The sequence below is a fragment of the Enhydra lutris genome, unplaced genomic scaffold (genome assembly GCF_002288905.1).
Source record: "Enhydra lutris kenyoni isolate GAN:26980312 unplaced genomic scaffold, ASM228890v2 scaffoldscaffold7, whole genome shotgun sequence".
Taxonomy (NCBI): Eukaryota; Metazoa; Chordata; class Mammalia; order Carnivora; family Mustelidae; genus Enhydra; species Enhydra lutris.
In genome coordinates this window covers 9,031,880-9,057,282 of record NW_019154091.1, presented here as the reverse complement: position 1 = coordinate 9,057,282, position 25,403 = coordinate 9,031,880, and the positions used below count along the sequence as shown (strand labels likewise).

Below are 25,403 nucleotides of genomic sequence, written 5' to 3'. Positions count from 1 at the left end.
ATTTTTCCCCCATCACCGTTAAGTTGTTCTATGGGGGCTGTTAACAAGTATCCAAAGGCCATCTTCTGTATCTTTGGGGTAAAGATACAGATGTAGTGAAAAGAAGGGCCATCTGTACCCCAATGTTTATAGCAGCAATGGCCACGGTTGCCAAACTGTGGAAAGAACCAAGATGCCCTTCGAAGGATGAATGGATAAGGAAGATGTGGTCCATATACACTATGGAGTATTATGCCTCCATCAGAAAGGATGAATACCCAACTTTTGTAGCAACATGGACGGGACTGGAAGAGATTATGCTGAGTGAAATAAGTCAAGCAGAGAGAGTCAATTATCATATGGTTTCACTTATTTGTGGAGCATAACAAATAGCATGGAGGACAAGGGGGAGATGGAGAGAAGGGAGTTGAGGGAAATTGGAAGGGGAGGTGAACCATGAGAGACTATGGACTCTGAAAAACAACCTGAGGGTTTTGAAGGGGCGGAGGGTGGGAGGTTGGGGGAGCCAGGTAGTGGGTATTAAGGAGGGCACGTATTGTGTGGAGCACTGGGTGTGGTGCAAAAACAATGAATACTGTTACGCTGAAAATTAAAAAAAAAAAAAAAAAAAGGTAAAAAAAACAAAAAAAAACCACAAAGGCCATCTTCTTGGGGGCTCATGGAAACTCGGGACTAGAGGCAATATAACCTGATAGGCTTTCTGATTACTGAAGCCACTAGCTTTCCACCCAGAATACAGAGGGGGTGTTGCATTGCCTTTCATCCTGCCCAGATACCCAGTTCTGGAGATCCCACATTTCTCTGAAGGGCTTTTGCCTACAACCCACTCTCTGGAACCAACCTGGATACTAAAGTTCTTTTGTTTGCAAGCAACATCACAACCACAAAATCAATGACCCTAGTTAGCTTAAGGAAATTAAGAACATATAGGAATGGCTCCTGGGATAGTTCACAAGTCCAAATAAACTGCAAAAGGACCAAAACTCAGGAAATAGGAAATCTCTGATAACCTCCTCCTCAGAGAGCTACCATAAAGCCATCCAGCTCTGGGGACGCTAGCCTCTCTGTCCATTTGCGTTGCAGGTTCCCACAAGAAAATCTGCCTGCTCAGCTCAGCTTTAGGTCTTCCCCTCTCAATCACCTGCGTGAGGCCCAGTCGTGGAGCACAGATGTCACGTGACTACAGCGGCGGGGGTGGGGTGAGAGGTGGGGCCGCTGTAAACCCAGCACCACCCAACAGAAGTCTACTTCAATGACCCTTGTTTGTCAGCTTCCATTCTGCAGCTCACCGACAACAAAAGAAAGGGCAAAAAGGCACAAAAGACACTGCTTAATCAAACAATTTTAATCAAGTGAACAGTAACCAGGAAAGTGCAATTACACGGACAGCCCTGTATTTCACATGTTCGATCTGTTCTCCAGTGTCTTTACTTATAAGGTGTTGAAGGCGGGACCCACTCTTGAATCTTCTTTCTAGTGGTAGAATAAGGTACATACTGTTCTGGAGTGCCGCTCACATTGAACTTATGGTTTGTCCAGATGAATTTACGAGCAACAGGTGGTTTTGTTGTTGGAGGATCATCGGTCATACAGTGAAGCCAACGATGCCTTAAAGAGGAAAAGAGAGACAGTTACAAGAGGCAGAGTCGTGTGGTGGGAGGAAGGCGAAGCGGGCACCTCTGCGGCTACTCTGTGGCTTGAGCTCAAATCTCAGCTTCAAGCTGAACTGCTATGTCTTAGCTTTTTCTTTTTCTTTCTTTCCTTTTTTTTTTTTTTTTTTAAGATTTTATTTATTTGACCGAGAGAGAGATCACAAGTAGGCAGAGAGGTAGGCCGGCAGCGGGGTGGTGGGGTGGGGGTAGAGGGGGAAACAGGCTCCCCGCTGAGCAGCGAGCCCAATGCGGGACTCAGTCCCAGGACCCTGAGATCATGACCTGAGCCCAAGGCAGAGGCTCAACCCACTGAGCCACCCAGGCGTCTTAGCTTTTTCATCTGAGCATTGTGACTTCCAAAGGATGGCATAAGGATTAAATGTACCTAGAAAAATTCCTGTGCACACTAGGTACTCAACAATGTTAGCTATTGCTTTTATTGTTACTGTATCTTGAGGACCCTAGCATTTTTTAAATATACATTGTTTTATGTATCTCTAAGACAAAAATGCTGCCAATTAACACATGCTATTATTGATTAAAACAAGTGTCCTAACTGTAGATGTAAGGAGGGTCTCAGAACTGCTGCACCCAGGGTTGCTGACAGACGCTAGAGGCTGCTCTGCGGGTGAAGCTCTAGCTTAAAACTCAACAAGGCTCCTGCTGAAGAAGCGGTCTCTGCTAGCACCTTAAATTCAAGCTTATGAATGAATCTTACAGAACATACAACTTGTTATATTAAAAACATTAAGTCATAGCCTAAAGTTCCCAAGTATTTCAGTTTTGAGTGTTTAACAATTTAATTTCAAAGGAAGCTGGGTACATGGGAGTAGAAAGGAAAGAGACCAATGCTGCTGCTGCTAATGGCAGAGAAAGAAGGAATAAAGGGCAATGGACAGAGAGTAGAGCTGAATAGGAAGCCACACCAATTTATATGGGACAGGAAGCAGAGAGAATTCATAGCAGATCACCCAAGGCCGGGAGCTCATGAGACAGGATGCTGTTACGGGAAAAGGGTGTGAGGGGAGGGAGCACACAGAGAAATGTGGCTTCAAGGGAAAAAAACCCAAAACCGACAACAACAACAACAAACCGGACTTTCCAGCTATAGAGGAAAGGGAAATGGAGGAACTCTCAATAAAATAACTAAGACTAAAGCTAATGAGAAAAGTTTATGATGCTATTTAAGTATAAGAATATTAGCTAGCAGTAATTGATAGATACAGCTAGGTAACTGGCCCAAACCAAGGATACTGTTGCTGTATTTGTGTCTAAAGAAAAAGACGCATCATGATCAGCCAACATAATAAAGAATGAAGACGTCTGCACACAGTGGACTGGCGTCTCTCTCATATTCTCCGGCGGAAACAGGATTACTGAAAGTGACCTGGACCAATAAACTGTGACTATGAACATGAGCTTTGAACCTCTGAGATGATGGCAGTGAGACAGGCTCCACTAGCCGCTCAAAGGAGGGATTAGTTGTCAAAACCAAGGCTGATACTCACACGAAGGAGCTTTACGTAAGTTTAAGGCACAGCAGAGATATTTAACTTTTACCTTGTCGAGGCAGCTTAAGCAATTTATTTTAATAAAGTAATAGAAAAATTTATTCAAAATTTTGCTGTCAGTTGCTGTCAAGACTCTTGAAGGTTAAAATGATATTTAAGGAATCAGAGTCCAAATCTTACATATATCTGTTCAGTTATTTAAGTGAGCGACTGAAGATCTCATGGAGAAACAGAAAATGCTCAGGAAAACTAAAAATATTATTTGCCATGATACATAAAATCTGAACTTTTTAAAAAAGATTTTATTTTTTTATTTGAGAGAGACAGTCAAAGAGAGCATGAGCAGGGGGAGGGGCAGAGAGAGAGAGAGAAGCAGACTCCCCACTGAACAGGGAGGCTAACATGGGGCTCGATTCCAGGACCCTGGACCATGACTCGAGCCAAAGGCAGACGCTTAACCGACGTTAAGCAGTTAACTGAGCCACCCAGGTGTCCCTGAAAATGTTTATTCAGCAAGGCTACAGGCAAAGTCAAGGAATGAATAAGCGATAATTTATTCTCATGATGGTAATATGAAGAGCTGTAAGAAAAAAGAACATGTTTATAATCTGCTAGGCTGATGTAACCTTCTGCTGTTATTAAATAAAGGCTAAATAAATCATACCTTTTAGGTTTCCACACTAAAGAGTTTTGGCCAAACAGATTTTCAGCTGGGTCATAAAAGTTATTTTTTATTTTTTAAGTTATCTCTACTCTCAAAGTAGGGCTTAAACTCACAACCCTGAGATCAAGAGTCCCATGCTCTACCAAATGAGCCAGCCGGGCACACTCAACTGGGTCATTTTTATTCCAATAAATTAAAGATGTCAATGGCCTGACAGCAGTGTTTACAAAACTATGTTGTAGCTGGCATTAAACCCACTTCAATTTTATACCACCATTATTATCTTAAAGGACGAAATATAAAACTGCTTAAACTTGATGCTAGAGTCAATGAGAACAAGTAGTAAGAAAACTGACAGGAAGGGGAAAATAATAAATTCAAAAGAGATTATATTTATAAAGAAAATATATTACATTTTAGAAAAAAACCCAGTACTCAAATATACTGAATTGTGTTGAAATAAATGGAAACAAAGATATTAAACCACAATTACAATATAACCCAAATGGAAATAAATCCCATTAGTGGTTGATCCTATTTTCAGTTGTTTAAGAGGAACAGTATACCAAGGAACAGGGAAGGACATTCTCCTTTGAAAATGTACTTCATTTAAATAGTTCCTCAGTGTGAGGTTGTCCACCATTCACAGTACAAAACGGAGAGATTTATTTGTGAAGAATAAAACAGCCTAACAGGAAACTTAAGAAATTAAAATATATGCCACATAAAATAGATTTTTTAAAAAACATTGCAAGTGGGGATGCCTGGGTGGTTCAGTAGATTGGGCATTTGCCTTCGGCTCAGGTCATGATCCCAGGGTCGTGGGATCAAGCCTGGTGCCGGACTCAGCACTCAGCGCAGGCTCTGCTTGAGGTTCTTTCCGCCTCCTTCTCCCTCCCTATCTACTTCTTCCTCTGCTCGTGCTCGCTCTCTCAAATAAATAAATAAAATCTTTATTTAAAAAAAGGTATCAGAGAATGGAGAACAGCTTCAGAGGAAAATAATGGATGATTTGAATGAAAATACTCATTTTTCAGGAAGTCCGGACCTGCTCCACCAAGAAACTGTGAGACGGAAGCAGAGTCCAGGGAAAGGATCAGGAGGAAGAAGGGCTGGAGCCACTGGATGCACGAATGGGACAGGAACTGAAAGACAAAGTCAGCCAATCAGCATCCACGGCTGGACACCTGCTGAGGACCATCCCCTTGCCTTGTCCCCTTAGACATCACACTGGGATCACATGAACTGGGAAGCTGACCAAACAGTGAGGCAGAAAATGGTAACGACCTTGTCTCCCGGACGGAAGGTGATCTGAAGTGTATCACTGATGACGCGGACTTCAATGGAGCCTTTCAAAGTTCTCAAGAGGAAAATCAAGAAATAACCAGAAAATTGGGGAAGAAAAGCAAATGACTGAAGAGCTTACAGAACAAACAAGCCTCCAAACGGAGGAAGCATCTTTGCAATGTGAAAATTCACAGCTTGAAAATGAGATTCAGCAGGTGAAGCTTCAAATTACATTAAGAACATGTCATGCAACTTCAGGGACAATGATCTGAGCAGGAAATACACCGCCTGGAAATAAAGAAGAAACTTCCCAATGTGTGTGGAAACACGAACTCCACATATCAGATTCACAACCTCTACAAGAAGATGGAGGAAGATATGGGCAAAGAACTGGAGAGAAATACTTCCTTCTGTAAAAAGGAGATCCTCTTCCGTGGGAAAAGGGCCCAAGAAAGCTATATGGCAGCTGTGTTGATGGACAGAAAACTCAAGAAGCTAAGAAAAGAAAACGGTCACAACTGGCAAATGTTGGCCAATGTGAGTCCAACTTCCAGCCTTTTCCAAGCGGTCCTTTTACTCCGGTTGCTCCACCTGCGGCCCACGGAGGCCCAGAAGTGTCAAGGGATCCCTTGGAACATTAGTCCTTCCAGGAATGAGGAGGGTCATGTGCTGAGGGCCCAGGCTCTGGAGACACCTGCAGGTTTGACTCAGCTCACAGCAGCCAGGTCCTGAACACCTGCAGCTATGGCATATCTGTACATGTTTTCTTCTCTAAAGTAATTTCTGGTTTATCTCTTTTTGGTTTAGCTACTGTTATTTAATTGGAGCTACAATTGCTCCTATTCAAGTAAAAATGGCATTATAATTTTAAAATAGTATTTTTCAGATAAAGATTCATTTAATTAAAAAATGTTACTGACAACAAAGAAAGTTTAATTTTCCCTTTCAGAAAATTCCCAGAAATAAAATAACAGTAACAAAAATCTAGGCAGTTTTGAATCTTACTTCTCCTTGGCTAACATACATTATTAATTTTGGGAATCAAGGCTGGCTTCTGACCATAATGTTCATGTTTCAGATGTTTGTTTTCTTTCCTTCTTTCTTCCTTTTCTCTTTTCTTTGTTTTTTAAGATTTTACTTATTTATTCGAGAGAGAGAGACAGTGTGAGCATGAGCACGGGGAGAGGCAGAGGGAGAGAGAAAAGGAGAAAAAGACCCTCTGCTGAGCGTGGAGCGTGACGTGGAGCTCGATCCCAGGCCCTGGGGATCACATCCTCAGCCAAAGGCAAGTGCTTAACCAACTAAGCCACCTAGATACCTCTGAGATGTTTTCACTTAACATCACTGGGCATAAATATTCCAAAGATTTTTTTTTTCAATTTTTCTAAAAATAGATATGAGGGGCATCTGGCTGGCTGAGTTGGTGGAGCACAAATCTCAGGGTTGTGAGTTCGAGCCCCATGTCGGTGTAGAGGTTACTTAAAAAATAAAATTATGTTTAGAAATATATGAAAGACTAAAGAAAAATGTGATTTTTTGAGGTAAAAATACACATCACACTAAAATGATTACTCTCTCCCACTTTAGTTTATGAAATATGCCCATATACACCATTCAGTCACTTATTTAATACTAATGTAGGTACTTCGTGTTTTAAAACTGAGCAAACAGAACTGAAATGACTTTCCCAAGATTCCACAGCACATATGCCACAAAGCTGAGGCCTGAACACAAACTTCTCAATGGATGAAAAGAACATTTTGGTCAAAAACTATAATGAATAGATGAAACTGGATTAGGATTATGATAGGATCTAAGCATCCACCAAAATCCTGAGATCCATCTAACCCCAGGATAGGGATGGTAAGTTTTACACTTAAAAAAACCACAAAATAGGGGCGCCTGGGTGGCTCAGTGGGTTAAAGCCTCTGCCTTTGGCTCGGGTCATGATCTCAAGGTCCTGGGATCGAGCCCCACATTGGGCTCTCTGCTCAGCAGGAAGCCTGCTTCCTCTTCTCTCTCTCTCTCTCTGGGCCTACCTCTCTGCCTACTTGTGATCTGTCAAATAAATAAAATCTTTAAAAAAAAAAAGTTCATTACAAGACAGTCAACTCAAATCTCGCTGGCTCAGTAACTGTGTTATTTTTAATTAATGCAATATGAAGCAAAGTCCCAATAGGGTTTGGCAATTATAATTCTAAGGATCAGCTGAAAGTCTACCCAAGAAAATTCTGAAAGCTCACCACAATCAGGAAAGGCTGGCACTACCAGACATTAAAGGCTCAAATATTAGATCAGTATAAAAACTAGTTAAAAAAATAAGTACGATAATACTACAGAATAAAATTCCCCAAACAGATGAAAGTATATATAAGGTAATCCTGGCATATCAAATTATTGGGGAAACTAAATATTTCTCAACAAATTATGCTAGAATGATTAATATTGTTGGAAAAAAAATCAAGTTAGATTTCCTAAACCATATATCAAAACAGATTCCAGACAGATTAATGCTGCTCAGATACAATGTGAGTGAATATTTATATTCATAGAGTGCTATTTATAAAATGTGAAGAACAATTTCTAAGATTAACATTAAAAGCAAAAAGCCATAAAGAAAAAAAAGTGTAATTCTATTACATAAAAACTGAAATTTCTATGTCTTAAAACTCTGCAAACGAGATTAAAGGATAAAGTTTCAGCTCAGGTCATGATCTCAGAGTCATAAGGTTGAGCCTGCTTAAGATTCTCTCTTTCGGGGCGCCTGGGTGGCTCAGTGGGTTAAAGCCTCTGCCTTGGGCTCAGGTCATGATCCCGGGGTCCTGGGATCAAGCCCCACATCGTGCTCTCGGGTCAGCAGAGAGCCTGCTTCCTCCTCTCTCTGTCTCTGCCTGCCTCTCTGCCTACTAGTGATCTCTGTCAAATAAAGTCTTTAAAAAAAAAAAAAAAGAGAAAGAGAGAGAGAGCAAGAGCAGGGGGGAGGGGCAGAGGGAAAAGGAGAAGCAGACACCTTGCTGAGCAGGGGGCCCTACCTGAAGCTCAATCCGGGGAACCTCAGGTCATGACTTGAGCAGAAGGCAGATGCTTACGTAAGCGCCCAAGGAATCAGAATTTTTGTTTCTACCTCATATATTTCTGGATTTTCCAGGTTTTCTACAACAACTATATATTTTTATAATTAGAAAAAAATTAACAGTGATTGCACTGATTGTTTTAAGAACACGGAAAATTGCCTATAATACTAAGGAAAAAAACCTTGAATGATTATGAGCCATTACATTAAAAAATTATTTAAAACGACTAAAGGAAATATGCCCAATGTTGACAGCGGTTGTCTCATAGGGGGCTATGTAGATTATCCCTGCTCCCTGCCAAATTCTTTAAACTCTTCCGATCCCTCAGATTTTTTCTTGAACCCACAATCCTAAAATCAACCCAAATGGAGATGAAGAGTCAGATACTCAACCAAGTGAGCAACCCAGGCACCCTTGATCTCTCACATTCTTTTATTTTTATTTTTTTTAAGATTTATTTATTTACTTATTTGAGAGCAAGAGCGAGAGAGAGAGGCATGTGTGGGCAGTGGGGGAGCAGATGGAGAGGGAGAGAATCCTCCAGCAGACACTCAGTGTGGAGCCAGGGGCTCCATCCCACACCCTGAGATCATGACCTGAGCCAAAATTAAGAGTCAGATGGTCAACCACTGAGCCAATACCCCATGATCTCTCACATTCTGAAGAACAAATTCCATGAATTTCATATTGCCGAATCAAATGGGACACTTCTCTATCCTTATCCTATGTAATCTCTCAGCAACAATTAGTATGGCTAGCCTTCTTACCTTTGCTGAAATGCTACTCTCGCCTAGCTACTTCTCATTCTTCTTTGCTAGCCTGACCTTGTCCTAGACTCCAGACTTATATGTTCACTAGACATATTTATTCTCTGACGGGTATCTCAAACTTACTGCATCCAAAAAAGAGGCTTCTGATTGCAACCCTCTACTGAACATCCTACCCTTCTCCCAGTCTTCCCATCTCAATGAATGATACTACCATCTACCCAACCTCTCAAGCTCAAAACCTCGGAAGCATCCTTGATTCCTACCCCCAAGCAATCCCAACTTGTACCCCACTTTTCCACAAAAGGCATCCAGAGCATCAGATGCTAACTGAAAAAAAGCTGACCATAAGGAAAAGGTATTCTCAGAAGAGGGAAACATTTCATTCCACCATGGCACAGCAAAAATCTTCAAGAACAAAATTGTTTTCTGTTAAAAAAGGGAAATTTTCAACGTATGCTATTATTTTTAAAAGAATGTATTTATGTATTACTTCAGTAATTTAACCATTAGTCTTAGTAAGAAAAATCAATATACAAGGAGATACCGGCTGCACTACACTAACGGAGAGAAGACGTTACTTAGAAATGAACATAAGGTGCCACCAAGTGGGTAGAGAGTGTACAAACGGTAGAGAAAAATCTAGGCAAGCCATATTTGTTTGTTTTAACTTGATTTAAAGGTTCCAACACTTCAAACTACAAAAAAGCATCTCTGTTTCTCCTAAGTAGAAACAATAATTTTATACTATTATATATAAAAGAGCCCGAACTTTCCACCAATTTACTCTCCACATCTTACCTTGTCAAATTTCAGGCAGATATTAATTACTTACTTGGTTTATCGGTTGCTTAACTCTATGCAAAAAATAACTACCATAAAAATAAAGACTTTTAGGGGCGGCTGGGTGGCTCAGTGGGTTAAAGCCTCTGCCTCGGCTTGGGTCATGATCTCAGGGTCTTTGGATCGAGCCCCGCATCATCAGGCTCTCTGCTCAGCGGGGAGCTTGCTTCCTCCTCTCTCTCTCTCTGCCTGCCTCTCTGCCTACTTGTGATCTCTGTCTGTCAAATAAATAAAATCTTAAATAAATAAATAAAGACTTTTATGCATTACGATATAGATGGTGGCAAATAGCTAATTTAAAACAAAGATAAAATTGAGGATAGTCAAAAGTGGTATAAAACAGTATTTGTAATCTACCGAAAACTCTGAGTATTCTGTTCAATCAAGTTAAGCTAATAAAAACTCCTGAAAAAGAAATTTAAAATCTCACTGCTGAACCTATAAGAGAATAGAACTTCGATAAGAAAATGAAGGTACTGCAACAAAGAAAAATAGCAGACACTAAATTAGAGTACAGTATTAGTCTACCGGCTAGTGAGTGGCTTCTGAACACGAGGTAGAAGAGAATGGTCTTGTGGGAAGTGAACCTCACCTATGGGATCTGATGCTAGCCATCTCCAGGGTCGACAGTGTCAAAAATGGGTTAAACTGTAGGACACCCAGCTGGTGTCAGAGACTTACTTATTGTGAGGTGAAATCTCAACACATTTGGTGACCAGAAGTGTCAGAAGTGAAGAGTTTTGTACAAGTAGTACAAGGAGACTCGCAAGAGAAACACATGGTAGGGAAGAACAGGGTTTCTCCCTACTGAGGAAGGAAAAGACTGAAGTTTTTTTCCACTTTCATCCTCTCTCCATGAGTATGGGCTGCATTTACTGACTCACTTCTAATAACTAAAATATAGCATAACTGTAGAATGTCACTTCTGAGATCAGGTTTTAGAAAAGCTGGGCCTAACGTATACTGTGTTAACTATACCTCAATTTAAAAAAAAAAAACAAAACAGCACCTGGGTAGCTCAGGCAGTTCTGCCCCTCCCTCTGCTCTCTCTCTAAAATAAATAAATCTTAGAAAAAGAAAAGAAAAGAAAACTACTCATACACAGAAGGCTATGGCTTCCATCTCAGGTGATCTCTTTACTTGCTCTCAGGAAGCCATGTCCAGAGATGGCCTTGTGGAGAGGCCCACAGGAGTGAGCACAGGAGCAAATCCTGGAGGTCTGCCAACAGCCATGTGAATGAATTTGACCAAAATCAAACCATGAGGGGACTGCAGCCCCAAATGGTATCCTGAGTGTAGCTTTGTGAAAGGTCCTAAACCAGATGCATCTAGCTAAGTGGCACTCAGTTCCTTAAGCACAGAAATTGTGAGATACTGTTTATTGTTTTAAGCTAAATTTGGGATAATCTGTTATACAGTAATGGATAACTAATACCCCAAAACTCACAACCTGCATCACTAGCACCTTAGTCCAGCCTCCAACATCTCCTGCCCAGACAACTACATACAACAGCTTCCTAAGTGATAAGCCTGTTTCCACACTGCCCCTTTCCTCATTCTTCACAGCAATGGCAGAGTTGCTTTAAAAATGTAAATCATAGGCAGTAATCGCTTGGACATTGCCCTTAGCAACATATTTATGGACATGTCCCTTAAGATAAGGGAAACAAAAGCAAAATTAAACTATTAGGACTACACCAAAATGAAAAGTTTTTTGCACAGCAAATGAAACCATCAAGAAAACAAAAAGGTGACCTAGAGAATGGGAGAATGTATTTGTAAATGACACATCCAATAAGGGATTAATATTCAAAATATATAAAGAATGTATACAACTCGGGGTACCTGGGTGGCTCAGTGGGTTAAAGCCTCTGCCTTCAGCTCAGGTCATGATCCCAGGGTCCTGGGATCGAGTCCCGTATTGGGCTCTCTGCTCAGCGGGGAGCCTGCTTCCCCCTTTCTTTCTCTGCCTGCCTCTCTGCCTACTTGTGATCTCTGTCTGTCAAATAAATAAACAAAATCTTAAAAAAAAAAAAAAAAAGAATGTATACAACACAACACCAAAAGACCCCAAATGATCTGATTAAAAAATGGGCAGGGGCACCTGGGTGGCTCAGTTAAGTGACTGTCTTTTGTTTGGGACATGATCTCGGAGTCCTGGGACTGAGCCTCATGTTGGGCTCCCGGCTCAGCAGGGAGTCTGCTTCTCTCTCTCCCCCTGCTCATGCTCTTTCTCTCTTTCAAATTCATAAATAAAATCTCAAAAAGAAAAAAACAATGGGCAGGGAGGGTGCCTGGGTGGCTCAGTCGGTTAAGCATCTGCCTTCAGCTTAGGTCATGATCCCAGTGTCCTGGGACTGAGCCCTGAGTCAGGCTCCCTGCTCAGTGGGGAGTCTGCTTCTCCTTCTGCCCCTCCTCTCTGCTTGTGATCTCTCTCTCTGTCACAAATAAATAAGAAAAGTCTTAAAAAAAAATGGGCAGAGGACCTGAACTGATATTTTTCCAAAGACATATAGACGGTCAACAAATACAGGAAAAGATATCCAACATCACTAATCATCAGGGAAACGCAAATCAAAACCACAATGAGACATCACCTTACAGCTGTCAGAATGGCTAGCAACAAAAAGATGAGAAATAACAAGTGTTGGTGAGGCAGAGAAAAAGGAATCCTTGTGCACTGTTGGTGGGAATGAAATTGGTGCAACTATAGCAAAAAACAGACTGGAGTTTCCTCAAAAAATTAAAATTAGAATTACCTTATGATCAAGTAATTCCACTACTGCGTATTTACCCAAAGAAAACGAAAACACTAATTCAAATAAATATATGCACCCCTATGTTAATTGCAGCATTATTTATAATAGACAAGACATGGAAACAACTTAAGTGCCCACCCATAGATGAATGGATAAAGAAGATGTGGTGTACACATACAGTGGAATATTACTCAGTCATAAACAAGAATGTGATCTTACCATCTGTGACACGTGGATGGACCAGAGGGTATTGTGCTATGTGAAGTAAGTCACACTGAGAATGACAAATATATGATTTTACGCATAACAAACATACAAAACATATAAAAAACAAACAAGGGGTGCCTGGGTGGCTCAGTGGGTTAAAGCCTCTGCCTTTGGCTCACGTCATGATCCCAGAGTCCTGGGATCGAGCCCCGCATTGGGCTTTCTGCTCAGCAGGGAGCCTGCTTCCCACTCTCTCTCTGCCTGTCTCTCTGCCTACTTGTGATCTGTCTGTCAAATAAATAAATAAAATCTTAAAAATAAAATAAAAAGCAGAAATAGACCCATAAATACTGAGAACTGATGGTTTCCAGAGGAGAGGGAGATACAGCAATAAGCAAAATAGGTGGAGTGGAAAAACAAATGAATGAATAAATGAATGAATAAATAAATGGAACAAATATAGTAATGAATTATAACCCAGTATTATTATTTTTAAAGATTTTATTATTTATATTATATGTTTAATTATTTTTATTATTTATTATTTATATTTATATTATACATTATTTATATTATTATTTATTTATTTGAGACAGAGAGAAAGAGAGACCAAGAGCACACGAGAGAGAGAGAACACAAGCAGGGTGGAGAGATAAATGGAGAGGGAGAAGCAGGCTTCCTACTGAGTGGGGAACTCGACGCAGGTCTCCATCCCAGGACCCCGGGATCATGACCTGAGCCGAAGGCAGATGCTTAACCAACTGAGCCACCCAGGCGCCCCTATAACCGACTATTAAGAGGGAAGTTCATATCGACATAAATAAATGAGTAGACTTATATAATGGGATGAGTAATAGGATACTTATATAACTTCAAAGTACCTCTACACAAAATGCTAATTAATTGCAAAGGGAAAACTTTAGAAAGGAAAAACCTGGCAGAACCACCAAAACTTTAGAAAGGGAAAACCACCCTGAATTACTCAAGTGAGAGAACTTATCATCACTAATACGACAAATCAAAATAGGGTGCCACCTAACAGAATGCATCAAGAACATGACATGGCTTCTGTGATATTCCTGCTGAAGACACAAAGCCTGAATGTAGCCATGAGACTAGACTGACAGACCCACACTGAAGGACTTTCTACAACATAACTGGCCTGCAAATTTCAAAAGTATAAAGATCATGAAAATCAAAGAAAAGCTAAGGAACAACTCTAGAGTAAGACTAGAGAGAAATGAGATCCATATGAAATGCACGATTATATCCTCTGGCTCTAAGAGACCTGTTGGCAAAGTGATGAAAATGGAATGGGGTCTGAAGATTAGACAGTAGTCGTTTACCACTGTTAATTTTCTGCCTTTGATGGGTAAATTGTGGTTACGGGGAATATCCTTGTTTGTAGGAATCACACATGTGAGTATTCAGGTCATCCCTTTGGCAACTTACTTTGAAATGACTCAGATACTTGTAACTTCTCAGAAAGTTTAGGACTGTTCCCAATTTTAAAAAATTGTAAAACAGATCACATCCTACTTTACCTTCCAGTGACTTTCAAAGAAACTTAGATAAAAAGCCAGAAAACCGTGGCTCCCCACATCTACATATCTAGGCTCTAGCTAGTCTTCCCACCTCATTACCTGAAGTCTTCCTTTCACTTGTTCAATTCCAGCCAAACTAGCCATATTGCTGTTCTTTGAGTACAAGCAAATAAATCTCAACACACAGGCTTTTGCCCTGTGGTCCCTGCTGCCTGGAGCTCTCCACCGCCATCCCCCACCCCCGTTCCACCCCCCACACCACTTCTCTGGCTCTCTCCTCCTCTCTTCAAATGTCAGTTTCTCAAAGAAGCCTTCCCTAACCTCCAAATAGAACAGCCACCGGAACTTCCCATTGCGCTTTGCCGCTTTATGAACGCCAGCTTCATGTTTTCTTCCTTGCATTTATCACTGCCTAACATATAGAACCCTTTTGTTTTCCTGCCTTCCCCGCAATGGGAGCAAGAACTTTGTTGTATTACTGTTGTATTCCCAGTGCCTACAATAGTTCTTGGCACCTGGTAAGCATGCAATAGTTATCTGAATGAGTAACGATGATAAACTGTGTTTGTTATTCACTACTTTATATGTAAGATAATACCTGGCTCTCTAAAGATGAATCAACCCAACTTCAAATTTTTTCATAGATCAAAGGTAAGAATCCAGAAATTTAGAATTCCACAGTGTATTACACTCAGCAAAGGGGGGGTCTGAGAAACAAACAGCTAAACTTGTCCAACAGCACTTCTCCCTACATCATAAGACTTTAAGCTCCCCTTACAAGCAAGGGTCATCAAAGGTACGCAGCCCTTAGGAGGATCCTCTCCACAAAGAAATTTCAGCTCTATATCCTCAACTGCCCTCAGGCTCCTGCTGGAGAGATGTTATCTTCTACAGCTTTGAACCTTCTTTTTTGTGTGATCTCAGATCATACAAAAGAACTTCCTTGGCTGATTTTAGTACTTTTATCTTTTCATATTTTTTTACTACTTTATCATTTTAAATGTGTTTCATCACATAATTTAAATCAGTCTCCCCTTGCTCCCCCCCGCCGCAGTCTCCCAAAGAGAGCACCGATGTAAACGTTGAGTGCTTTGAAGGTGACAGACCTCAATCCATCTGAGATCTGAACAAGACAGGCCACAGGCCTTCTGCATCCTCCCAGGACCAACACCGCCCCCAAAATAATCAACTGAACAAGTAAGTAGGACACCTTGCCTCCTAAAACCAAACTCCACTTTGAGACCTGGGACTCCCATAGTGCCCCTGACATATAAAATGCCCTTCAGAGAAAGTAGACGGCTCTTGACCTAAAATCACAGCCCTTTAGACCTTAACAGAACCACAAAACCACAGGCTATTACTACTGCCCACTAAAAAGAGCCCAGGGGCGCCTGGGTGGCTCGGTAGGTTAAGCATCTGACTCTTAACTTTGGCTCAGGTCATGATTTCAGAGTCACAGTACAGAGTTGGGGTCCCTGCTCAGAAGGGAGTCTGCTTGAGCCTCTCTCTTTCCTTCTATCTCTGCCCCTCCCCCAACTCATGTGTGCACGTTCGTTCTCTCTCTCTCTCACATAATCTTTTTTTAATATTTGCTTCCAATGTAGGGCTAGTGTGTATGTATGTGTGTCTATGTGTGTGTCTATGTGTCTGTGTGTGTGTGTGTGTGTGTGTGTGTGTGTGTGTTTTAAAGATTTTATTTATTTACTTGTTAGAAAGAGAGAGACAGCACAAGCAGGGGGAGCAACAGGCAGAGGGAGAAGCAGGCTCCCTGCTGGGCAAGGAGCCTGACGTGGGACTTGATCTCAGAACCCTGATATCATGACCTGAGCCGAAGGCTGACGCTTAACTGATTGAGCCACCCAGACGTCCCTAAGTAAATAAATCTTAAAAAACAAATAAAAAGAGCACAAAATGCAGGCTCAAATGTAACATCACTGCTGCTTTCTCAGGTTAAGAGCCACTAAGTTTATTACAAAGATATAATCAATACAGAAATACCTCAGAGAAATCACAGGTTTGGTTTCAGACTAACACAATAAAGCAAATACTGCAATAAAGCAAGTCAAATGAGTTTTGTGGTTTTTCAGTACATGTCAAAGTTATGTTTATACTGTACCATAGTCAATTACATGTGCAATAGCAGTGTGTCTAAAACAAACAAAACCCCAACATATGACTTGATTTAAAAATACTTTATTGCTAAAAATACTAACCATCATCTGAGCTTTTAGGAAGGGTTTTGTTTTGTTTTGAGCTTTCAGGGAGTTTTAATTTTTTTGCTGGTAGAGGGCCTTGCCTTGAGGTTGACACCTGCTGACTGACCAGGGTGGAGAGGCGGCTGTGGGAATTTCTTAAAATCAGACAACAGTTAAGTCTGCCGCACTGCTTAACTCTTCCTTTCATGAACAATTTCTCCATAGCATGCGATGCTATTTGACAGCATTTAGCCAGAGTAAAACTTTTCCAAAATTGTGGAGTCAATCCTCTCAAACCTGCCACTGCTGTATCAACCAAGTTTATGTAATATTCTAAATCCTTTGCTGTCATTTCAACAATCTTCACAGCATCTCCACCAGGAGTAGATTCCATATCAAGAGACTACTTTATGGGGCGCCTGGATGGCTCAGATGGTTAACTGTCGGCCTTCGGCTAGGGTCATGATCTCAGGGTCCTGGGACTGAGCCCCGTATCGGGCTCCCTGCCCAGCGGGGAGCTTGCTTCTCCCTCTCCCTCTACTGTTCTCCCTGCTATCAAATAGATGAATAAAATCTTTAAAAAAACAAAAAACCCTACTTTATGTGCTCATCCATAAGAAGCAACTCCTCCCAACTGTTCAAGCTTCATCACGAGACCGCAGCAATCCAGACACATCTCCAGGCCCCACTTCTCATTCTGGTTGTTGCTATTTCTACATTTAGCTCCATTGTTACTTTATCCACTGAAGTCTTGAACCCTCAAAATCATCCATGAGCAATAAGCTGGAATCAACTTCTTCCAAACTCCTGTTCACGTTGATACTTTGAACTCTTCCCATGACATCACAAATGCTTTCAATAGCATCTGGAATGGTGTCTCCTTTCGGGAAGGTTTTCAATCTACTTTGCCTAGATCCATCAGAACAATCACTACCTGTGGCAGCTACAGCCTTACACAATGTATTTCTCAAAAGAGACCTGAAAATCAAACTTACTCCTTGATCTGTGGGCTGGAGAACAGATGCTGTGTTAGCAGGCATGAAACAACATGAATCTCACTGTCCATCTCCACCAGACCTCCCGGGTGAGCAGGTGCACTGTCAGTAAACAGTAGTATTTTGAAAGTAATCTTTTTTTCTGAGCAGTCGGTCTCAACAGTGGGCTTAAAATATTCAGTAAACCATGTGTTGTCATTTAGGCTTTGTTGTTCTACTGATAGAGCACAGGTAGATTTATCAGACTTAAGGGCCATGGGATTTTCTGAACTGTGGGTGAATACAGGGTTCAGCTGAAAAATCACCAGCTGGCTTAGCCCGTAATAAAAGAGCCAGCCTATCCTCTGAAGCTTCGAAGCCAGGCATTAACCTCTCCCTCTAGCGATGAAAGTCCTCGATGGCATCTTCTTCCAACAGAAGGCTGTTCCGTGTATACTGAACATCTATAGTCACCGTCACTAATTACCTTAGCTAGGTCTTTTGGAGAACTCGCTGCAGCTTCTCCATCAGCACCTGCTGCTTCACCTTGCACTTCGATGTTATGGAGATGGCTTCTCTCCTTAAACTTCATGAGCTGAACTCTGCTAGCTTCACTTTTCTTCCACAGCTTCCTCACTTCCCTTCCACAGCTTCCTCACTTCCCTTAGCCTTCATAGAATTAGACAGAGTTAGGGCCTTGCTCTGGATTAGGCTTTGGCTTAGCATGTTGTGGCTGTTTTGCTCTTCTAGCCAGAATACTGAAACTTTCTCCATATCGGTACTTTCTCACCGTGCATGTGTTCACTGGAGTAGCACTTTTAATTTCCTGTAAGAACTTTTCCTTTGCGGGGCACCTGGATGGCTCAGTTGGTGAAACGTCTTTCCTTCAGCTCAGGTCACGATCCCAGGGTCCTGGGATCCAGTCCTGCATCAGGCTCCTTGCCCAGCGGGGAGCCTGTTTCTCCCTCTCTCTCTGCCCCTCCCCCAGCTCATGCTTGTGAGCACACACTCTCTCTCTCGCAAAAATAAATTAAAAAATCTTAAACAGACAAACAAAACTCCCAATGAAATACACATTTCCACTTTCTCTTGAAAAATCGTATCTAGAAACTACTGGTTGAATTCTCAGCTGATGGAACTAGGGGTGATGAATAGCACTGCTGTCCTCTTTGACGGAGTATGTGCTTTTCAGCCCTTTATAGTCCCTACTATTCCCAACTGTCTCACACTGTACTTCACCCACTTATGTTACATGCCTGGATTTCTAATTGAGTCTGCAGAAATAAAATGAATACTCTGAGATAATGAGATAATTCCAGTTTCTACTCAAGAGAGGCTGAAACTCTTTCTGATGCTCAAATTCAACTAAAACAAAATGTCACAGTTAACCTAACCTACTTAATTCTAGCTTTCGGTGAAAATTTCTAGACTGACTGTAACAGATACCCAGTTTAACTGTGTCTATGAAAAAGATATGAGCATTCTGCTTTGAAATATTTTATATAAAATTTGATAATTCAAGTAAGAGCATTTAGAAATCGATGTCAAAATAGGTATATTATAAAATTAGTTTCTAGAGACCTAAGGAATTTGAGGGCTCTCATTTTACAGAGGAGAAAACTAAGCCCCAGAAAGATTAAGGAACTTGCATGAAGTCACATTGCCAAATATTCAGAGTCAGAATTCTTCTTCCTTTTCCCTTCACCCCTAGCCAGGTGATAATGTGGCATACTGTTTTTCCCCAAAGACAGCCATACCATTATATATGCCAACATATAATGTGATATTGACATGCCTCCACCAAGAGATAGGGTCTATGTTCTCTTTCATTAAGCTTAGGCACCGTTTTCTAACTGCCTCAACCACTGGGATGCAGAAATGATACTGGATGATTTCCAAGACTAAGTCAGTAAAGGCAACAGGGCTTTTGCCAAGTGCTCTCTCTAGAGAACTTGCCTGAGGAAGCCCAGCTACCTGAGGGTGTTCCAATCCAATGCCCCAGCTATGCCCCCAGCTGACAGCCAACGCCAACCGCCAGATACTGAATGAACAAGTCTTCAGGTGATTCTGCATTCCAGCTTCTGAGTCTTCTACCTGACCCTGTGGAGCAGAGATAAGCTGACTGTATATTGCCTGAACTCCTGATCTATAAAAACCATGAGAGATAAATACTCACTGCTTTAAGACACAAAGATTTAGTGTTATTTATTACATGTTCACCATACCTGGGACAGACACTTTCAGAACACCACTAACTGGTTTATAAATAGATATTCAATAAATACTTGAGTCATGAAACAAATATTGCCAAGCCAAATAAAAGAAAGTGTTGACTAGTTTACCATTCAGGGGGCACCATGCTTCCATCCACATCCCAAAATGTGTTTTTGCCATTCATTTCAGTAGTGTATATAACCCATCGGTGACGGCCTGGGTGGAAAGATCAACATTTATAAAGATGTGAGGAAATAAAGACAACCTTTACTAAACAAACACAAAACTAAATATAATTGTATAATATCAAAGAAGACAACTAGTTTTTATTAAAAAAAGACTTTTATATGCTCTTACATAAGAGAAAAGTTAAAGGAATAGCACCCTGGGTACATTAGTGGAGGCATGCCTCAGAAAGTGTATGACAAGGTTTTATCAATAGCCCGGCAGCTACAAGAGCAAAATCTCTACAGTGAGACCGAGACCCACTCTGTGGGTGGGGCTCAGGCATTTCCCACAGTGGAGAACTCTCGCCTCTCCCCTGTCCCTCTGCCAAGGGAGCAGAGGAGAGTAGGGGAATGTGTTCCCAGCTGTGCAGGGTATTCAGGAGAGAAACTGCTCTTCCTGAGATGGGGGCAGGAGAAATGTATTCACAGCAGTCATACTTAAATTATGTGATTCCATATAAATATTTTAAAATGACCACCAGAGATCCTTTTGGAAGCCGGTGATCATAAGCAAACATAAACAATGGTTAGATTAGTAAGTCAGCTCATGTCATCAAACTAGCATGGCAGTATTTGCTATTTAACAAATTGCTATGGAATAGTTGGGGGCCTAACTACAACTTACACAACTGTTACCATTGGTCCTTAAGTTGAGCAGAGACTTGGATTCTTTTTTTTTTTTTTCAAGATTTTATTCATCTATTTGACAGAGAGAGAGACAGTGAGAAAGGGAACACAAGCAAGGGGAGTGGGAGAGGGAGAAGCAAGCTTCCCGCTGAGCAGGGAGCCCAAAGCAGGGCTCAGTCCCAGGACCCTGGGATCATGACCTGAGCCAATGGCAGATGCTTAACAACTGAGCCATCCAGGCACCCCAAAGACGTGGATTCTAATCAAGACTTTGTCCCATAATATGAATGGATTTTAGGCAAGTTTTATGAGCCTCAGTTTTTCTATTAAAAATAGATGAATATAGAAGCACTGGCTGGCTCAATCGGTAGAGCATGAGACTCTTGATCTCAGGGTTTTAAGTTCAAGCCCCATGCTAGCTGTAGAGATTACTTAAAAATAAAATCTTAAAAAAAAAAAAAAAAGTAGATGCTCACACCTACATCTTCAGGTGCTATGAAAATTAATTATTATGCATATACATCTAGTTTAGCATTGGGCAAAAAAGTATATAAATGTTAATTCCTTTCATTTCTTCCTTACTACCCCTACCTTCCAAATAGAAAATACTGAATTCATCCTATAATTGATTTTAAGCCAATAAACGAAAAGTAATCTGCATTTACTTTATAGAGTTTTCTTTTTTTAAAAGATTTTATTTATATGACAGAGAGAGAGAGAGCATGCACAGGCATGAGAGAACACAAACGGGGGAGTGGTGAGCAGAGGGAGAGGGAGAAGTAGACTACCCACAGAGCAGGAAGCTGGATTCGAGGCTCAATCCCAGGACCCTGGGATCAAGCCCCGCATCAGGCTCTCTGCTCAGCAGGGAGCCTGCTTCCCCCCACTCTGCCTGCCTCTACATACTTGTGATCTCTGTCTCTCTGTTAAATAAATAAATAAAATCTTAAAAAAAAAAAGAGTTTTCCTAGGTAAACACATAATCAGCAAACATCAACTAATGCTATTTAAATACGACCTTATCTATTAAAGGAAATACAGATTTTTCAAGCACAATTAGGATCCTCTGGTGTTGAGACATCTGCCTGAGTCTCTCCGTGCAGCCCCAAGGTGGCTTCTTAACCATCCCAGAGACTTCTCCCAAGGCCTAGACCAAATGGAAACAATAAAGCTTTTTGCAGGAAAAAAAAAATTCCAGATTTGCTTCTTCTATTCGAGAAATCAATCTTGAGAATAAGTAACTAAAAGTAAACTATAATCCAGTTAGGCAGGGCAATGTGAAGGCAGATGAAAAGCTTGGAAAAGGTTTCACAGAATAGGCTATGATGATGGAGATGAGACCTAACAATCTCACAATATACATATATCAAAATTTTAAAGGTATATTCTTAGACTCAGCAATTCTACTTTCAGGAATTTTATTCTTACAATATTTAAACAAATGAATTTGGATGTAGTTACAAGCAAGTCACTGCAGCACTGTTTCTAATAGCATGAGGCTGAAGGCAATCTAAATATTTATCAGTAGTGAAGTACTTGAAAAAAGAATGATTCTTTCATACACTGGAATACTGTGTACTTTTAAAAAGAATGCTGATTTTGGGGTGCCTGGGTGGCTCAGTGGGTTGGGCCGCTGCCTTCGGCTCAGGTCATGATCTCAGGGTCCTGGGATCGAGTCCCGCATCGAGCTCTCTGCTCAGCGGGGAGCCTGCTTCCCTTCCTCTCTCTCTGCCTGCCTCTCTGTCTACTTGTGATCTCTGTCTGTCAAATAAATAAACAAAAATCTTTAAAAAAAAAAAAGAAGAATGCTGATTTTTTAAATTAAAAAAAAAAACCTCAAATTCAAACAAAGAAGAATGCTGTAGATACACCCAACTTACTACTATGGAAAAATGGCCCATAAGTTTTAGGTAAAAATATTTCCATTTACAAACAATATACATAACATAATCACATGGAATTTTAAAAAAATGTATGTTGGTTACAGTCATTAAAGAAGCTCTTTGTACATTATGGAAAGCAGAGTCAAATCAAGTCTCAGGGCGCCTGTGTAGGTCATGATCCCAGAGCGCCCAGATGGAGAGTCTGCTTCTCTCTCTCCCTCTGCTCCTCCCCTCCAGCTCTCTCTCTCTTTATAAAATAAACAAAATAAAAAATCTTTTAAAAACAAACAAACAAACAAAAAAAACAATGGTGTGCCTGGGTGGCTCAGTGGGTTAAGCCTCTACCTCCAGCTCAGGTCATGATCTCGCGGTCCTGGGATAGAAACCCGCATCGGGCTCTGTGCTGGGCGGGAAGCCTGATTCCCACTCCTTCTCTCTGCCTGCCTCTCTGCCTACTTGTGATCTCTCTCTCTCTGTCAAATAAATAATAAAAGCTTTAAAAAAAAAACCAACCAAACAAAAAACAAGTCTCAATCTCACTCTCGATATTTGTATCAAAAAATACTGTACTCACCAAAAAACTGCTTGTTGTCTTCATAGTATTTGTTTCCATATTTGTCTTCCCCTACTAAGGTACCAACCCTCACATCATTTGCCCTGTGAATATCCAAAAAAAAAGAGAGAGAGAGAGACATTTTACAATGGTTCTTTGTTCAAAGCACAAACTTAATACAGTGAGTATAACAACTTTCAGAAACAAAGGCTGCTGCCTCAACGAGTAAAATGAGATCTGGGGATGGTCACTAGTTGTACACTTCCAGCCTTCATCTCCAGGATCAAGCCACCCACTGCTGAAGAATCAGCTTTCAGGTAAGAGCTCTAGAATCCCTGCTCATGTTTCCCCCAGCACCATGTAGACACGTAGAAAGATTGACTCAAAGGATAGCCTTAAAATTACACTAAATATATAGATGCAATATCTTCAAATTACAAGACTACTTTTATCTTATTCCTCCAAGGCCATGAGGCACTGGAGTTAGCAAAAACCGAAGCCAAAGTATATCATCTTAAAGTGATTCTCATGTCTCCAAGGTTTTCATTCTATTCTGGGTCTCCGACTCAGTTCCCGCGGACGAGGCTGCTCCCCCAACTGAATGAATGTCAGGACGAGCGGGGACCGTTCCTATCATCTCGGCCAAAGCCTTAATGTACAGAGGAGGAAACTGAAGTCCAGAGAAGGTAGAAACTTTCCCAAGGTCAGAGTGTTAGGCAAAGCTCACTACTCTCCAGGAAGCCGGACAGGGGTGCAGCCCACACGCCCTCCACTCTTACAGTCTCTACAGCGGGCTCTGATCCTGTCTCAGGGAGACTCCTGCACCCACACTTCGGCCTGGGGAAGCAGGGCAGAGATGGGGCAGATTGTCCTTGACAAGAGCGGCAAATTCTCCAAGGGGACCCAAGCCCGGAACTCCTTCCAAGAAACCAGCTAACTCAAATATAGTCTAAGAGGCCAAGAGCTTGGTTGGCTCTGGCCGCCTACCTGAAGAAAACCCGTAGATAGCCACGGAGGCCGCCGTGGCCGCTGACCTGCTGCAGCCCCCGTCTCAGGACCTGCAAAAGCTCCATCTTGTCCGGTAGGCCCAGCCTCCCGGGTGCGGCGCTCAAAACGCACCGGGAGGAAGCGTATACTCGGCCAGACGGTACCGACCAAAAAAGTTCCCGGTAGTGCCCGCGAACGCTGTAGGCGAAGGTGCCTCTACGCATGCGCGGCGCTGGAGCGCCTCTGCGCGGCTATTTACGGTTTGTGGGAAAACGCTCAGCTAGTTTCCCTGGGAAGCGAAAGCATGCATAATGAACTCCTACTAAGTTTTAGAGTTTTTAGTTTTGGAGTGCGGGGCATGTGGTGGAGAGCTCACCTAGACTAGGTTTCCATAGGTGGAGGTTGCTCCTTGAGGGACCTCAGTGTCGTCATCTAAAATGACTGGCTCAGACTGCTTCCAAAATCCTTTCCAGTGCCAAATTCTTGAGAAACAAGATACCATTAACAAATTCAATATTTAGCACAAATGACATCGAATACATTCGACACGAGGACATATACTAGTGCTGTGTAGGTAGGAGAGCGAGGAGGATGTATAGAAAAGTAAAAGGTTAATATCTGCTCTCAAGGATTTAGTTGCAAAGTTAAAATTCAAAATTTAAACACTTAAAAATGTATTAGAAATCTAAATCGTGCATGTTACTTAAAATTTTTAAGTAATAATGGATATTAAATGAATATTATTTCTAATTTTCCAGGGGCTATTTTATTTTACATAGTATGCTTTAAGGCTTTTCTTGTTTTGGTTTTTTGTTTCTTGTTTATTTGTCCTTCCAATTTTTTTGACGAAAAACTGGCAGTCTCTCCTGTAGAGTGTTCCACAGCCTGGATTTTGTTGATCATGTCCCTGTATTCCTCTATCCCCTGTATTTCCTGTGTATTTGTAATTACACTTAGGTGCTTGACCAGATTTGTGTTTATTTTTTACATTGTTAGGTATATTTTATAGGTGCTGATATCTTTCCATCAGGTAGCATACATAGTGTCTGTTTCACTTTTTGTACTTTTTAGCAGACATTGGTGAGCATTGCCTAAATAATTTCATTTTTTCTTCATTAGCCACAATTCTTTTATAAAGAGACACGTCCCTTCAACTATCTGGTTCCTGATCTACTGCATACAGGAAAGGCAGGATAGGTGCTTGGTTCTCTCTTTTATTTAAGTACTCAAAATTACAAGTTGGTTCCCTAGCATCTTTTTTTTTTTCTTTTGTAGCAAAAAACACAACATAAAATATACTATCCTAACCATTCTTTTTTTTTTTTTTTTAAGATTTTATTTATTTGACAGAGAGAGAGAGATCACAAGTAGGCAGCGAGGCAGGCAGAGAAAGATAGGGGAGGAAGCAGGCTCCCCACGGAGCAGAGAGCCCGGT

At 41.3% G+C, this 25,403-nt stretch overlaps 1 protein-coding gene across 2 annotated transcripts; it reads right to left on the bottom strand.

Annotated features, from left to right (window-relative positions):
- Positions 1-1,324: 1,324 nt before the first annotated feature.
- Positions 1,325-24,122, bottom strand: LOC111142148 (NADH:ubiquinone oxidoreductase subunit A12). 2 transcript variants are annotated; one of them, XM_022495136.1, is made up of 4 exons: positions 23,969-24,121; positions 23,003-23,085; positions 19,820-19,907; positions 1,325-1,608 (listed from the first exon to the last, which is right to left on the bottom strand). In XM_022495136.1, exons 1-4 carry the CDS (start codon positions 24,052-24,054, stop codon positions 1,428-1,430), a joined length of 438 nt encoding a protein of 145 aa, XP_022350844.1. In that variant the 5' UTR covers positions 24,055-24,121; the 3' UTR covers positions 1,325-1,427. The 2 variants fall into 2 exon arrangements, with proteins under 2 accessions (XP_022350844.1, XP_022350843.1); XM_022495135.1 differs by lacking the exon at positions 1,325-1,608 and adding an exon at positions 10,898-11,031 and having other exon boundaries at positions 19,823-19,907; positions 23,969-24,122.
- Positions 24,123-25,403: the final 1,281 nt, after the last annotated feature.

Coding starts and splice junctions, on each gene's coding strand:
- LOC111142148 (XM_022495136.1), bottom strand. CDS start 24,054: ATGGAGCTTTTGCAGGTCCTGAGACGGGGGCTGCAGCAGGTCAGCGGC. Junction 23,086..23,968: donor TATCTACGGGTTTTCTTCAG/GTAGGCGGCCAG, acceptor GGATATTCACAG/GGCAAATGATGTGAGGGTTG. Junction 1,609..19,819: donor AGCATGGTGCCCCCTGAATG/GTAAACTAGTCA, acceptor TTCCTCTTTAAG/GCATCGTTGGCTTCACTGTA.